The sequence below is a fragment of the Gymnoscopelus microlampas genome, assembly GCF_963454915.1.
Source record: "Gymnoscopelus microlampas genome assembly, chromosome: 1".
NCBI classification, from domain to species: domain Eukaryota; kingdom Metazoa; phylum Chordata; class Actinopteri; order Myctophiformes; family Myctophidae; genus Gymnoscopelus; species Gymnoscopelus microlampas.
Genome location: NC_139962.1, coordinates 47,364,601 through 47,381,107, shown reverse-complemented (window position 1 = coordinate 47,381,107; position 16,507 = coordinate 47,364,601). Strand labels below are relative to the sequence as shown.

General features: G+C 41.8%; 1 protein-coding gene across 2 annotated transcripts in view; it reads right to left on the bottom strand.

Annotated features, from left to right (window-relative positions):
* Positions 1 to 409: 409 nt before the first annotated feature.
* The window catches only part of rhpn2 (rhophilin, Rho GTPase binding protein 2), a 55,957-nt gene continuing 39,859 nt past the window's right edge, over positions 410 to 16,507 (bottom strand). Inside the window, exons 8-15 of one of the 2 annotated variants that reach the window (XM_084063848.1) lie at positions 14,647 to 14,834; positions 13,929 to 14,085; positions 12,474 to 12,593; positions 12,070 to 12,264; positions 11,177 to 11,253; positions 7,031 to 7,177; positions 6,082 to 6,240; positions 410 to 3,285 (exon numbers count right to left, since the gene is read on the bottom strand). In XM_084063848.1, the coding sequence (XP_083919974.1) occupies positions 3,019 to 3,285; positions 6,082 to 6,240; positions 7,031 to 7,177; positions 11,177 to 11,253; positions 12,070 to 12,264; positions 12,474 to 12,593; positions 13,929 to 14,085; positions 14,647 to 14,834 (1,310 nt within the window). In that variant the 3' untranslated portion in view covers positions 410 to 3,018. The remainder of the gene's footprint in view (positions 3,286 to 6,081; positions 6,241 to 7,030; positions 7,178 to 11,176; positions 11,254 to 12,069; positions 12,265 to 12,473; positions 12,594 to 13,928; positions 14,086 to 14,646; positions 14,835 to 16,507) is intronic. The other variant, XM_084063849.1, reaches the window with a different exon arrangement.

The following is a 16,507-nucleotide window of genomic DNA, read 5'->3' as shown; positions in this document are numbered from 1 at the left end:
GCCCACCGCTCCAGGTTTCAGACATATAGCACAATGGTTGCACCAGAGGGGATTATAGTCATATGCTCTCATCAAACAGATCCTGACTCAGTGTACTAAACAGTAAAATCCTGTGTTAATTTAACTTTTGACAAATAATATTTGTCAAATATTATGTGTACATTACAAGTGTAGAAATGTAACTATTGCAGCTACAGTGTTGGGGAACCAAAAACTAAGATTTTTACATTTCTGCTGCTTTAGAGATTAGAGATTCACACATTCCTGTGGTTCCCCAAGGCACACATCTGAAAAAGGTACACTATGATATTGATAGCTTGAAAATATAAGGCAATGACCTTTTCATTTGATACTCCGCTTAATAATGAATGGAACCCCTAATCCTGAACACAAACAGAAAATACGGAAGTTTGACTTTTATCCCCACTTTTATTGAGATTTAAAAGATTATACATACAACACAATGAAACAATTACTATCAGTAAAGCTTCTGTCACCACAGCAGTAAGAACTGAGGGGAAAGCAGGGATTGTTCGCCCTGGCAATCATTAGCAACACAAACATTACCTCCTGTACAAACACATGACTACAGCATTCAGGATCATCATGTCAAACCACAAGCAAATAATCATAACAACGAGACAGAGCAGAGTGTTTGGGAGATATATACACTCTATATATATATATATATATATAGAGAGAGAGAGAGAGAGAGAGAGAGAGAGCAAGAGAGAGATACAATTCACTTAATACTTTATCAATCACAGCATATTACCATAACACCCATATGTAGTTACTGTGCCCTTCAATTAATATCCTTCATTATAAAATGTATTCTTCATTATAAAACATAATTTTAAAGATTAAATGGCACCTAGGAACCATGTTAAGTAAACAACATTTAACCAGTATCTTAAACTCTACAGAAGGCAAAGTGTTGAAACGCATAATTTTCTCTTTTTAAACGGGTAATGGGATAAATACTTGTACTAGGCTAAGAACTCATGACATTTACACTGTAAAACTGCATTTTTACACAAACAACTGTTACCAGTACACTATACTGTTTCAGAAACAGACGTAAGAACACTAGAGAACAACAATGTAAAATCATTATAAAGACAAATATAAGGACAGTCTAACACCAACATACATCACAAATTCACCTTTTACAAAGTTGTTCCACAGCCTAACAAATGTATCCTTTTTCTTTTTTTTCTTTTTACTTTTGTGTGCATTTTCCTTCATCACATAAATAATTTGATTATCAAACATGTATAAAGAATCTACTTTGTAGATAAAGAGATAAAGACCAACATAGCAGGGTGTCAGTCTGTTTAACCCAGGTAGAGACCACAGCAACAAACATGCCTGTGGGATTTTGATCTAACTTCTGTGCAGTGATTGGCTGTTACTGTCCTGGGATGATGTGAACCCCAGCCACAGTCTTCCTTTCTGTAGACATGACATTCCTTATCAACAACATTCAGACAGGCAGCGTCCCGTCATGGCCTGCACACTGTTTGAGTGTTGTGGGTGCAGAAGTGGAGAGCACAGGCTTTAGTAGCATGGCCAAACTTATGAAATCAAAAACATACTCATAACTTGTGCCCTTTAAACATAACAAAACTGGTTTCTTCCGATTGTCTTTGAGGGAGGGACCCAGTGGACAAGGGGCTTCTGAACCCCACACAAATCCTCAACGCAGGGTGGAAAGAAAGGGATGATGGAGGTGCAAAAAACTGATGAATTTGCGAATGAACACCGCCCCACCTCCCATGTCTAATCTTGGCTCATGTGCAGTTCCACAGCTCCCAGTGGCTAACTGTAGTGGTACTGGACAGATCCCAGAGGTGAGCTCTCAGTGAGCAGGAAGGGACTTAAATGTCTTGCTCAGGACACTTGGTTGACTGAAACACACTGGCTTAAAGGACAATCTGTGGTACAGTACGCCTACCAAATACAAAAAAAGGTGTCTGTGCATACTGTGTCCCAAGTTCCAACTCAAGGTCACCTTCTTTTCTAAAACCACATGAACGGTGACAAAAAATACAAAATAAAGATATATAAGATATAGAGCAGCCAGCTTACAGCGCATTGCATTAGGTTTCTCACACTAACTCCAGACTCAAACAATGGTTTCTCCTCACTGTACTGTATTTTTCTGGTGGTAAGTTCAAATGTATGGGAAAAAATGTCAAGCAGAGTCAAGCAGAAACCAGCGTTGGAACTTTCTGTACAGCCATGTCTGTTGCTTCAATACTCAAAGGAAATATACAATATATGTCATCAGTTTCAAAATGTACTAAAAGCCTGGCCAAAGAAAATATATAAAATAAAATATGTGTCAAAATATATTTTATTTCTGGCCAACTTCACCCATTTTTAAATAAATCTGAAATATACAGTACAGATATTTTCCCGGTATTTTGTCCAGACTATAGTACAGAAAGAGAAAGGCGTACAATAGAAAGAGTGTTGCTCAAGAGTTAGTGTGTGCTGTGTGGATATATTGTACAGTCTAGCATGGGAACTAGAAGGGTTTTTCCACTGTACAAGCGTACCATGTTGTAACCTTATTGGCAGAGAACGGTCTGTTTTCCAATTATGTCTTAGCCATAGTTACGGTTTAGTCGTGGTACACAGGAAACAGAACAGTGACATAGAGTTATCATACTAATTGACCAAATGTTGATATTTTATGTCTCAATATACTGTACCTCAATGTTTTATATGTACACTTACTGAAATGATTTATAAATAACAGGTTAAAAGGCAAGCAAGTGGAGGGATGGGAGAGAATGATTCTGGTTAAACTGAGTATAAAATGAAAATTTCATTTTTGATCTCCATACAGGATTTGTGAGTATCGCAAAGGGTTCAGATACTGTACCATACCCACAGCAGACCCAGTATATACAGGCCAGTTCTGGTGCTGTACCGTACCCATAATAGACCCAGTACAGTCACAAAATGTTAGCTGTGCAGTGGAACACCCCTCCAGTCGACCATCTAGCTTCAGTAGAGACTGCTGTCATTATAGGAGCTGTTACTGGGGAAGGTGGGGCAAGGTTTGTTCCAGGGGTTCCCTGCAGCGGCGTGGCCGGCCGTGGGCAGGCTCAGTGTGCTGGCACTCTTCAACCTGTTCTTCAAGCCCCAGCTCAGGAACGAAGACTTCTTGGTCACTTTGCGGGACTTGGAGCCATTGTCGTCTTCGTCGATGGCCAAGCAGATCATAGAGTAGGTCTTGGGAAGGTTCCCGCAGAATGTGGCACTCTTGGTAGGCTGGGTGGGGGGAGGAGAGAAATGGAGAGGTTTAGATAAGAAGGACGGTTAAGTAACAAGTCTCTTGGGAGGTGCAGAGAGGATGTAATAAAGTACTGTTAACTATTCTTTGTACTAATCAACAGCACAGCTAGAATGTGATGTGACAATTATCCCACTATTTAACCACATACACCCTAGTGTCCCTATTCTGGACATAAAAGAGGCAAACATTTGCCGAAAATAGCTAAATTACAAGCATGCAGCGTGCTGCAATGTGATGCATTGTGAGCTTGTAAAGGGGAAAAAGGGAGGGGACCAAGTATAGACCCCTGGGTGACCCCGCTCAACTGAAGTATACACGGTTTAAGTGGTTAAGATACTTTATGTAATTTAGACAGATGCCAGGTTTGATGTGTAGTTGCTATCCTACTGTAGTTACACTGTAGCACATACTGTGCTGGTTTTCTTATCACTCTGGAATTCCTCGACCACTCACTCCGTTCTTTGACAAAACGTTCATGACACTTACGGTACACCCAACTTGCATTTTGTAAGTTGCTGTGGAAAGGGATGTGTGATAAATTGGAAATTGTGCTTAGATCAACTGGCTGAAACTGTTGAATAAGACATTGAATCCAGCCAAACCTCCGGGAAATCTCTACTTACTGGGTGAGTAGGTCACACAGAACGGGGACATTGATCACTGAAGCTTTTGGTCAGTGGTTTAATCTTTTTTAATGTGGAGGAAAGTAAAGGCTATAATAACAGTAACAAAAAAGCAATCAATGTAAATACAACTAAAACACTGACCTGTACCTGTATCTGAGTAAAATGAAACAATACAGAAAGGAAAGTAGGCTGCCTCCTCTGACTTTAAAAGAATGAACAAGATGAGGTGATAGTGGGAATGTGCTCTACAGAGTGGCCATTGGAAATCACACAGGCTTATTTACTAAGGCAATAGAGAAACACAAGCTCTTAACAAGACACCAGATACGTGCTGCATGGCTACCCAAAACCGGACCTATCGGCTCTATCTGACACGGTTGTCACTCAATGACACAAGTGAAGCAGGAAATACTTTCCCCTGAGCCAGCCATATGCCCTAACCACAAGAAGGATCTGAGAAAAAGCGATGTCAACGTTTATCTCATGTCCCACCAAAAGCATTCATACTGCAGGAGTAGACAGAAACACAAAACAATACGTCATATGAAAACTAAACCATGACCAGCATACAAAATAAAACAAAACAAAAGATTTGAAAGGTTGAGGGTAGAGAGGTTCGACACCCGGTTCACCGAGTCTGTATTAATGGCACTTCCCAACTGCTCCTAATAATTAGGATGGGTTAGTGGAGCATAGGGAGGGAAGTTGCTCTAACCAATATGGCAGCCAATGCTATATCTACGTGTATCTATGCCCAGGATGACTGCTCTCAGCACCCCAGCAGGTGGTGGTACAGGTTCAATTACATCTCCCAAATGGAATTTCCGTGTTCCTAATCTTTCTCATCTTCCACATTCCACATTTGAATTTCATGCAGTCTCAATTACACACACTGTCCCTCTTTTCATCATTGTACTCCATCGTCCCCAAGGTCCACTTGGGGATTTCCTTGAAAAGCTGGATACTCAGCTCCTTCCTGGAAGATGGCACTCCTCTAATTTTACTATGTGACCTTACCCAACCTCTCCTCTCTCCTTCACGGCCAAGTCACAGAGCAGTTACATTGGACCTACTGTGCTCTAGAACCTGCTCCCCCTCTAACCTCTCTGTTACTCCCATTCATGTCTCTGACCACCACTTAGTAACATTCTCCATCTGGCTCTCCACTCTCCCAACTAAACCTAGCCAGCCTCAATCTTTCACCACTCGACAGAACCTGTCTAACACTCTTCACCATCACTCCTTTCTTGTCTTGTCTTCTCTCATCTCTTCCCTCCCCTGATTCCTTCCCCTCCCTCTCAACTCACTCTACAACCTCCTCCTTCCTCTCCACCATTTCATCTGTCTCTGATCGTCATTGCCCTTTCTCTCCCAAGCCAGCGCCTTGGTTATCTGAAACCCTGAGCGAACGTGTCTCTGGGCAGCTGAAAGGAAGTGGCGCACCACAACCAGATGACCTTTCCCACTTTAATTCATTCCTGCCTTCTCTCTCTCTCATTATCCACAGCCAAGTGCTCTTTCTATTGCACTAAGATTCAGTCTTCTTGCCTCTAACCCAAGGAAGCTCTTCTCCTCCACCTCCTCCTCCTCCCTCCTTAACCCCGCTCCACGAGGAACCCATCCCTCTCTTCTTAAGTTTTGTCACCTACTTTGATGAGAAGGTTGGTGATATGAGAAGCTCTTTCTCCCATCTTCCCATTCACTAACTGCTTAACTCACCTAATGCTATCATCAATATATCATGCCTTATCTCCCTTCTCCAGACGAGGTCCTGGAACTTGTGACATCCATCAGACTGACCACCGGTCATCTATATCCTACCCCTCCTCAATATCCCAGACCATTGCACGTGATCCACTCCCATTCATTACCACCACATCCATAACCACAGGCTGCGGTCCCATCTGCCTTCAAGTCAAGGTATCACTCACTTCCTTTCCTTCCAAAACTCTGGACACTCCCGTTCCGATCTTGGCATCACTGGGATGGTATTTAAATGCACTAAATAGTTTTCTTTGCACTCTATTTACTTGATCATTTACCCCGTTGTTTGTTGACTAGGGTTGATGCCGCTTATTCTGATCTTGCACTTAAATTGCTCTGGATAAGAGTCTGCTAAAATACCTGAACTGTAAATTGTCTTACCATGTTTGGGTAGCTTTCCATCATGCTGACAACACGGATGTTAACTCCTTCCTCCTCGTCCACATCCTTCAACAGACCCATCACCTCTCCAACACCCATCCACTTACAGTCTTTGTCGCCCACGGAAACAATGTAGTCACCTTCCTTCAGCCCGTTGGCCTGGCAACCCAGAGAAAAAGGACAATGTAAACAACATTATCTTTCATGTCAAGAGCAAAGTCTCTTGGTCCTGCAAATAGAAGTTTTAGCTCTGTATAAGTACGTACGTGTACTGTATGTGCTTGTCTGTGGCCATGTCTCCTGACAAACTGTCCCTAAATAAAATGCTCCAGTGTTGTCTCTGGATACTCAGGGAGAATACCCTGCCCGCTCACATAGAATGTGCATTTTATCTGTAGCTGGTAATGCAAGTCTGCCTCCAATTCTGGATAGGGTTGTCCAAAGTATCGACACATTGATACTTTTTTCGATACCACGTTTAACAACATGAACCCTAGCGTCCCTATTAAGGGTTCAGATTTGGTGTAGATATAGTGTTTCTAAAGATATAGTTGATGTGAATTCAATCTGTTAATTATATATTTAATATTTGGATACATGTCTTTGTACAGTAGTATAACATGATACAGTGGTAACATTTAGGCCACTAATGTGCCATGCAGTGTACTGTAAATATTGACAGCCCAGCTGTTTCTGTACAGTACTCTCTTCTCTTTCCCCCTCTGTGAGATGATTGGCCCAAATGTCACCGTCAAAGTCTGGGCAGAATCTACTGGTTTAGTTCAACAAACACTGTGGTGTACTCTGGACCCACTCTTCAAAACAAAGCTATTTTTACTGAGGGCAAAACACTTGAAGCACAGCGAAAGGAGATGGGTGCTTGTGTGTGTGTGTGTGTGCGTGTGCGTGTGCGTGCGTGTGCGTGTGCGTGTGTGTGTGTGTGTCTTACAGCGGCAGGACAGAGGGGGTCCAGTGAGACAATTTGAACAGGTGGTTCTCCTCTCAGTGTGAAGCCCAGGTCTCGATCCTGTGGACGGAGTAGTACGGTACGAGGAGCAGTCCAGCGCTGCTTGGCTGAGAACACAGACAGAGGACCCTGCAAACACACAAAGACGGAACATATTGACTGATAAAACTAATAACAATGCTCAATGCAACTTCTTAAGACTCCATAACCCTATTGGCCGCCAAGAGTTGCCTCCAAATTGCCCTGTTTCACTCTTTAACACACGTTGGAGAGAACAATGGTAGTCATTGTAGAAATGTCTCCCTTCAGGTACACAGTAAAATCCTCAGTGTTCATTTGTCCATTTATAACTCGGAGAATAAACAAATGTAAAGGACCCGTGGGTCCATTACATTTGTACATTCTCAGAGTTAAATAACACAGAGTATTTGTGCGGTAGGGGGTGTGGTTCGGACTCTGCTGCAGGGTAGATATCGGGGAGTGGCTCACGCGAGCTCAATAATGAAATGCCCAAAACTGGGACACCAAGGTTAAAGTGGTAAATATTTATTTTATGCTTTTAACTCATTCAGTGCCAAGCTTATTTGTTCATGTTAATGGAATTTTGGTTCTGAGTGCCACAGCCAAAATTCATTGTAAAAAAAAAGTGCTTAGGAAGCGAGATACAGCCTTTTTAAGTTATAGGTTAAACAAGGAGTGGATGGAGCAGCAAATCTTCAAATCATCATATCTTGGGTTCTGAACATGTTTTTCCCAAAAAAAAAAAAAAAAAAACTTTTATTTTGAAAAAAAAAAATTTTTGAATTTTTTTTTATGACGGATTTGACGGATTGTGGCGCTCTGGGCGTCAGGCCACGTGACGGATTTGACGGATTGTGGCACTCAATGAGTTAACCTCAGGCACGCTGCATCGTTGTTGTTGTTGTTGTTGCCTTTTGTGGTGTTTTAACTAACTGCTTTGTTTGTATGCCTGTACAAGCTATGGGATACCTGATTTTCACCTGGGGATAAATAAAGTGTCTATCTGTCTGGGGATGAATAAAGTGTCTGTCTGTCTTCTAGTAGTGTGCTGGACCTGGGCTTGCGACAAGACACGCGCATAATCCAGGAAGATGCCAGCTGATAAATCATCGGTTTATGGTGCAAGTTTTATGGCCGTTTGGGAATTATCACATGGCAATCAGCAATGCTGGGCTGGATATGGACTAGTGCACTGGTAGGACTGTGCGTGTTATAGAATTTGTCGTAACTGTGTCACTTTGCGAAAATAGCCGATCTGCAAGCTCAAAACGAGTCCCAACAATGAAGTATATATTAAGCAATACTGTGTGTTATTGCAAGCAATCAAAGGTGTACATCTGTGTGTTTGCACAATGAAACACAGGAGTTTGCACCAAGACTCACTTCTGTGGCAAAAGAACCCACGGGTAGCAGTAGTCGTGCTACATACAACATGCGCCGGCCTGGGCCGTGGCGTCGCGGTCCAGGCACCCTCGGTTGAAATCCCTTAACTGACAGCGTGTCGCGGGTTCGCGTCCCGTTCCCGACGACCTTTGCTGCTTGTCTTCCCCCATCTCTCTCCCCGTTTCCTGTCAGCCTACTTTCACTGTCCCTCTCCAAATAAAGCTATAAAAAGCCCAAAAAAAAAACTTAAAAAAAAATAAAAAAAACATGCGCCTATCCAGCATTACACCTGATTTTGCGCACAGAAAATTGATCTGCGAACTCACAACGCGTCGCAGTGAGCTTGTAGATCGGCTGTCTTGAGTGCACGACATCGGTGCGCACCTAAGTATACCATAAATGACTACAGCACTGCACAGTAAATACACTTCATTGAACATTACACATTAGAACATAATGTGTATATTATAAAGCAAACTGCTCTGTGATATTTATTTATAGGTATAGTTTTTTGTTAACATACAATCCGAACCCTCGCTAGGGCCTGTGACTTTTAAAACATCAAACTACTGTAAGTGCTGATATTTGTCTTTGGAGGACAGTGCCTTCTTTGTTCCTGGTAATGAGGGGACATTCTGTCTCCAGTCACAGACCGCCTGAATGAAGCCACTGATACAGAATTAGAGAGCTGATTGGGGGTTTTCCCGTTAATCCCACCATATCAGATTAGGATCTCATTCTGTCTCTCACCTTTATCGTTTCATCACTCACCTTTGGAAATAGCATTTGCTCTATGTTGTTGTTCCTGTGTACAACTAGGCAGAACTAACTCAAACGACGTCCCGGACACACACACACACACACACATTTGTAATACTATAGTTATATTCTAGCAATTTTATAAATGCCATTTTTACCTTTTTTAGTGTGTGCCATTTTTAACCCTAATCCACAAGTAATATTTATTGCACAGCAACGTATTGTGAGCTTGTAGATCAGCTATTTTCGGTGTATAAATTAGGCAGAACTTGAACTCCAACCCCTACAGCCAATCTATAAATAAATGCATAATCCTACCCCTAACTTGAAACTTATGCCTGACTCTAAACATAATTTCAACCATAAAACAACAATTTATCTTGTGAGAATGAGGAAAATTGTTCTCAAAATATATATTTATCAAATTCTGCTATACTTGTGGGGACATTTTGCCATTACAAGTACAGTACACACACACACACACACACACACACACACACACACACACACACACACACACACACACACACACACACACACACACACACACACACACACACACACACACACACACACACACACACACACACACACACACACACACACACACACACACACACGTCAAACTCAACTGGCACTCTTGTCAGGAACCCGGCTCTGCCCCTTGGCCCTTCATGCACTCCCTTGGCAACTGGCTAATGCCCATCCACACAAATGCTTCACTATTGAGACTGATAGCTAGCTAATGTTAGCTACACACAGTGTACAATACCATGAACCCTAGCGCCCCTTCTGAGGGCAAAAATAGCAGATCGACAAGCTCACAACACGTTGCAACCTGTTGTGACCTTGTGATTGGCCATTTTTGCTGAAAGGATTTTGGAGTAGAGGGAAAAAAGGAGTGGACTTAGTATAGAGCCCTGGGGGACCCGAGTCAACTCATACTGTAGGGTTTAAGTGGTTAAAAAACAGCATTAGTAAGCCTGCATACAGTAAGCGGTCAGAGTGGGGGGTTTGGGTTGGGGGAGTATTTCACTTTGATAATGAAACAGATTCAACAGCAGGTCACCTCAGTTTTCCCTTTGATAACTATCTGTACTTCCAAACCAAGATCACGTATACTCATACCACCAGGCTTGAAACACACACCCAACACACACACACACACACACACACACACACACACACACACACACACACACACACACACACACACACACACACACACACACACACACACACACACACACACACACACACACACACACACACACACACAAACCCACACACGCACATAATGAATATAGTGTTGGAAGTACAAGAATGGTTCCCCTCGTTTATTATACCTCACCATCAGATTGCCCGTAGCAAAGATTATATTGTATACATAATACAAAAAATGGCCCAAAAACATTACGTCACAATTTGACACCTCCAATATATTTTCCACACAAACATATATACCGTATACATATTTTTTAGGCCATTTTCTATTTTATTTTGAAACGCACAAGGCATCCAGTATTTCCTGTGGTGTGAGTGAGGACAGGGCACCCATCGCTCTGTGTGGTTAGTGTTAGTGCTGCCTCTGTCACTCTGGATGAGACTTCAGAAAGCTTCACACAGTAATGATGAACAAGTCCCAGTATGGACTGTATGGCTGCCTGTGAAGAGTTTGGCTGGGGCTGGAAACAAGTACACAGTAAAACTCCTCTGTGTTGGATTTAACTCAGAGTGTACAAATATTTCCAGCCACAGCCATAGCCTCAATGTGCCAAAACTTACTGAGGTCTCATCCTTGGTTGATTGTAATTCAGAAATAATAAGACACAGGACACTCTGGGTGTAAATCTAAGAAAACACAAATCCAGAGCATCCGCTGTGTCTTTTTCTGAGTAAATCAAGCAAATAATGTATGGAATGAACCAAGAATTGTGAATGTTAAGGTATTAGTAACCCACATACCAGCCGGTGGAAAAAGTCAGTGACTTTCACCTTGGTGGACACAGGTACCTCCAGCTCTGCTCTGTGCTCTGTTTTAGCTGTGGATGGGGAGGGAAAAGGACACAAAGAAGATGTCATCTGGTTGCATTTGTTGCCAAAACACCACTTTAAAATGACCTCTGGTCTGTTCAACAGGAATAACTTTCACTGTGTTTGACAAGACAACAGTCATGACTCTGTGGTCAGCTAAAAAAAAGGAAAAAAAGAAATGGATCAAGTGCTACTAAATGATATAATAAAAAATCCTGTTTCAACGTTTGATAGACAGATGGTAGGGAGACAGCACAGGATATAAAGTTTGTATTCATTTTTCTTTGTTTCACATTTTACTACTCAGAGTTCCTGCTTTGTCCTGTCAGTAGGACAGACAGTTATGCCTTATTTATACATTGTACATTTTGGTGTGCGGCATGCCGCACACCAAAAATAGCCGATCAACAAACTCACAACTCGTCGCAATGAGACACGTTGCGAGCTTGTAGATTGGCTATACTCAGTGCTTGACACTGGTGCACAACAAAATATAAATCAGACTTTAGTGCCGTTTGTCTCTGTAGGACAGATAGTTAATACAGTATGTACTCAAGTGTGACACTATTGCAGCGAGTCTCTTTGTATATTATGTAGCATGTAACTCTGTCCACCAGGGTGATGAAAACGCAGCTTAACTATGCATGCCTCTAGGCTGTTATTCTATTCACTACTGTCCTGACCTGTTCCTTTCATGCTCTTCTATATCATGTAAACAACAGAAGTCACACGCAACTGCTGTCCTATTCTATATCATAAAACACTTTTTCAATACTACTGCTATTATTAGTAGCATTATCATCATTATCATTTTTATAACTCACAGATGATGTCTGGTGCGTCCATGTGGTCGGTGAACTCGTCCTCATAGTCGTGGCGGTTGAACTTGTCCAGGGAGCGCTCGTGACTCGCCTTCAGGATGTCATGAAGCACCTCCAGACGCCTGAGGTGACGACACAACCCATGGATCCTCAGAGCCTCCTCATGACCCAGGATCGCCCGGCGCATGTGGGCCTTACCTGGAGAAGAGAAATATGTCATACTGTATGTTTCAAAATATACAAAACCTGGCAAAAATGATTTATACCAGAAAGTGGCAAAGAGAAAATAAAAAAATTAAAGTGGCCAAAATGTATTTACATATTCTGAACATAAAAGTGACAGATACTATTTTAAAGTACTTTAGTAATTTTAACTAAAGCTAGTTTGTCCTTTGTGTTGGTCTTACCGATGCGCCTCCGCTCTTCCCTCCTCTTCAGAATGTCCAGAGGAGAGCATCCTTCAGGCAGACGGTCGTACACCTGAGACAGACTCTTCTCCTGCGTGTCCTCGTCATCACTAGGGCTCACTGGGGACAAGGAACATTTTTATTCACGTGTTATTCGCATAGTTTGTGTTTACTGAGGTGTATTTTTATTTGGATAGGAGGACTTTGTTGGAGGACTTTATTGTCATGGTGATGTAAAAGGCACTCACAAACGTTGTGTCATTATATCTTAATAGCTTCCTCAATCTACTGACTTTATAGAAAGTCTAATAATAATTCTCAATACAACTTTCTATAGTGAGTAGTAAACAAAAGAAATTCAATACAATATTAAATGAATGCCGTTTCCTTCCTTCTTTTAACCAGAAGTTGAAGCTAAACGTGTAGGTGAATGACAAGATATTAACCTGAACTAGTAAATATAACCACCACCACATAACCACAACCACTTCAGTAGAAAACACATGTCCCTGTGTGCCCCCTCCAGTATATTTCTGTCTCTGGCAGAGGATCAGTGTTGTGGAGAACAGCTCCTCTCCTCACAGTCTCATTCACAGGAATCTGATAACGAGCCGCGAAACATAGAATGGTTTTCGCTCCGCTGATCCCCTGGCCATTCAGCAGGGTCTTACATAACTAACACTAACACTCTCTCTCTCTCTCTCTCAATCTATCTGCCCACCCCACATGTCCATTCAGTTCCACTTCAACCACTCTTTCTCTACCCAACACAACACTCTTTCTCCTCCCAACACTCACTCGCCCGCATTCCACTTCTGTTTCCATCTCTCTCCCTTTCTACCTCTCTACTCCCCTCAGATCTCTCCCTCCAACCCATTAAGGACTTCTCTCTACTCACTTCTTGGCTTCTATCTCTGTTTGTTGGTTCAACCGTTAAGGACCGCCCCATCTCTCTGACTCTCAATTTTTTTCTCTGTTTCTCAGTCCCCCCCATCTGACTACACAGTAAATAGAGGTCTGTGAGTGTCAAGTTAAAATAAGGTCCTGATTAGTTTATGTGATACCAGCTTATAGTCTAGGGTTCTGAGATACCATTGTTAGTTCATATGGCACCATCTTTAGTTTTGGGTTCTGTGATGCGAGATTTTTTTCTGGACTGTATAGTTCTGGGTTCTCCGGCACCATAATTAATTGTTGGGTATGGCCCATCAGAGGTATTGGTTCGTAATGGTACCAATTTTCACTCTGGGCTCTTTAGTACATCATTAGTTATGGGTTCTATTGAACCAGATTCATACCATGTTTAGTTCAGATTTCTCTGAACTGTAGGAAGGAAATACAAAAGGGGAGAAGAGCCACCCTTCTCTTATTTTTTTTAGTAGAAGAGCTACTGGTGGTCAAGCATTTTTACTACTTTTAACTACTTAGTTAAAGTATTAAATAAATAGGTCTTACGTTGGTGGTCAAGCAGGGCTGTGGCTACGAAGTAGTGAGCAAGGGAGCGGTAATGGTTGGTCTTGACCTGGGACATGGTGGACCAGAAAAATGGCACATTGTCTTTGACCGGCGTCTGGATCATAGACTGGTGGACCTGGTCGTAGGTCTCCGACACCTGACACAGAGGAGACACAGACGTTAGATTAAAGCAGTGGTTCACAAACGTTTCAGCTCAAGACCCAAAAGAGAAATTAGACATTTGCCTGGGACCCAAACAAGTGAAAATAGTAGATCTACAAGCTCACAACGCGTCGCTTATAGATCTACTATTTTCACTACTTCTTAAAACATTTTAATTCATGAAATATCTTTGAAATATTTAGAATTGTTTTTAATCGATGAAATGTTGTTATTAATTATTTTTTTTAATTGATGAAAAGTTGGGATTTTTTTGTTAAAACGTTTTTTTAATCTTTTGAAATAATATATTATGTATATATGTTTTAAATGTAGGAATAGAAAAGGCGATATTTACTCGCGACCCATAAAAATTGGTCCTGCGACCCAAACATGGGTCCCGACCCACTGTTTGGGAAACAGTGGATTAGAGACACCATCCTGTCACCACAAAGCAACAGCTTCAATCTCAAATCTCTCCTCATCTCATTTCATTTTGACTTTTGACTTCCAAACAGTTATAATTAGCTGCAGGTAGTTCTACCAGTGCAATAAATACCTTAGAGGCTTCCTGAGCCATCTTGAGCAGAGAGTAGAACTGGTTTCTGATGCCGGGCAAAACCAGCTTCTCGAATCGACACTCCTGAGCCTGGGCCAACATCATCTTGACCAGCATGCTCAGCATGGCGGGACTCATGTCATAGCTGGGTGTGTGAGTGAACGTCTCCTTCAGCTGGTTCAGGATCCCTGGAGAGGTCAGAGGTCATAGTTTAAATGGTTAGAGCAGTGGTCACCAACTACATGGAAATCCTTGAGATCACAGAGAAGTGTGGTTTAATTCTATCCTATCAGGTAGTTGGTTGCACACACCTGGTGTTTAGGTCTACAATGACACAGATGTAATTTTACTACCTTGTAGGATAGAAACCCAGCAGTACCAATGGGCCTGCAAGGATAAACAAATCAGCATGAATAGGATTATAGATAAACTGTAGCAGCAGGGGCTCTGATAGGACAGAAAACCCACAGTACTAGCACTGAAACCATCCATATTGACCATGTATACACGCCTGATAGAAGACCATCCACAATTCGCATCACATTTGTTGATAAAACAACAAATGTTTATTGCAATTAAAATAGTTTTGTCAGGACAGTCTTTCAGAGCAAGCTCATGTTCCTGTCCTCTACACACTGTCAGCCAACAAACCTTCTAAGCCCATACCAAGAACCAACTACTGCTAATGAGCTCATATCTGTACACAGACGGCAACCATCATCTGAGGTCACAATGGGCCGGATGCATAAAGGGATTTGCGACCATATTTTGTACGTACCGGCATTTAGGACAAGTCGTACATATCCACCTGATGCATAAAGATTTTTTGGTCTGTGTTTTGTGCGTCAGGTGCGCACGTTCTCAGGTCAGCCCCGAGGCTGGCGTACCAGGGCTGAAATGTGCGTATGTCTTTAGAATGCTTTATTCTTCATGCCAAAATCTATTACAACAGTGGCAAACCTCAAATAAAATATATATGTGCCCAACATTTGTCAACACATATATATGAAAAAATAAAAAATAAATGTCAAACGATGTATTGCTTAGACATGTAGATAGATTCCACCGCTTTTTATTTATTTTCTAGGCTATGAGTCGCATTTAGAGCTGAAAAGGTCCCTCAGTGTGTTTGCCAGCGGGCCATCTCAGCCAAAGTGTCACGTAATAATGAAAATAGGCTATCATGCCTTAATGAGACTGCGGAGAGACTGACGCACCTCAGTGTCCGTGCCGCGGTATTAATTTGTAGGCTAATAGTCTACTGTAGGCTACTCTACTGTATATTGATCACATGAACGCCACACACAACAGCCTAATAAATATTACCATCTGATGAGGAAACTAATAGTGGATGAAAGCTGTGTCCAGAAGATCTATTCCCCATTCCGACGTAGGACAGTGATATATTAATCAAAAAATAACTAATTTAATCAATAAGTAATCAATAAGCTCTGGTCATTAATCGGATAGCAGCGTTCCACTTGGATGCTGGATTTCATAATCTTTTTACCTTGGTAAAGGTGCGCAATGTTCATTAGAAAAGGCTTTAGGCTATAATATCCTTTCCACGTTTTATTAGCCTTTTATTTGGTAATGGGGTTAAACCTTGTAAACGTCTTTATTCTCATTACACATGAGAGCATTTATTACGTGATCCGCTTCCAGACAGAACAGTAAGTTGTCAAGGCGATGCGACACCGCATCTGTTATCTTTATTCTTTAGACGGCGGAGTTTAACTTGCATCAGCGTTGCCAGATGTTTTGAGAGAAATAAGCAACCAGGTCTATGAAAATAAGCCCAAAAGAAGCAACTGACAGCCCATTATAAGAACTTTAATTAAACCGTAGTGAGCTTGTAGAT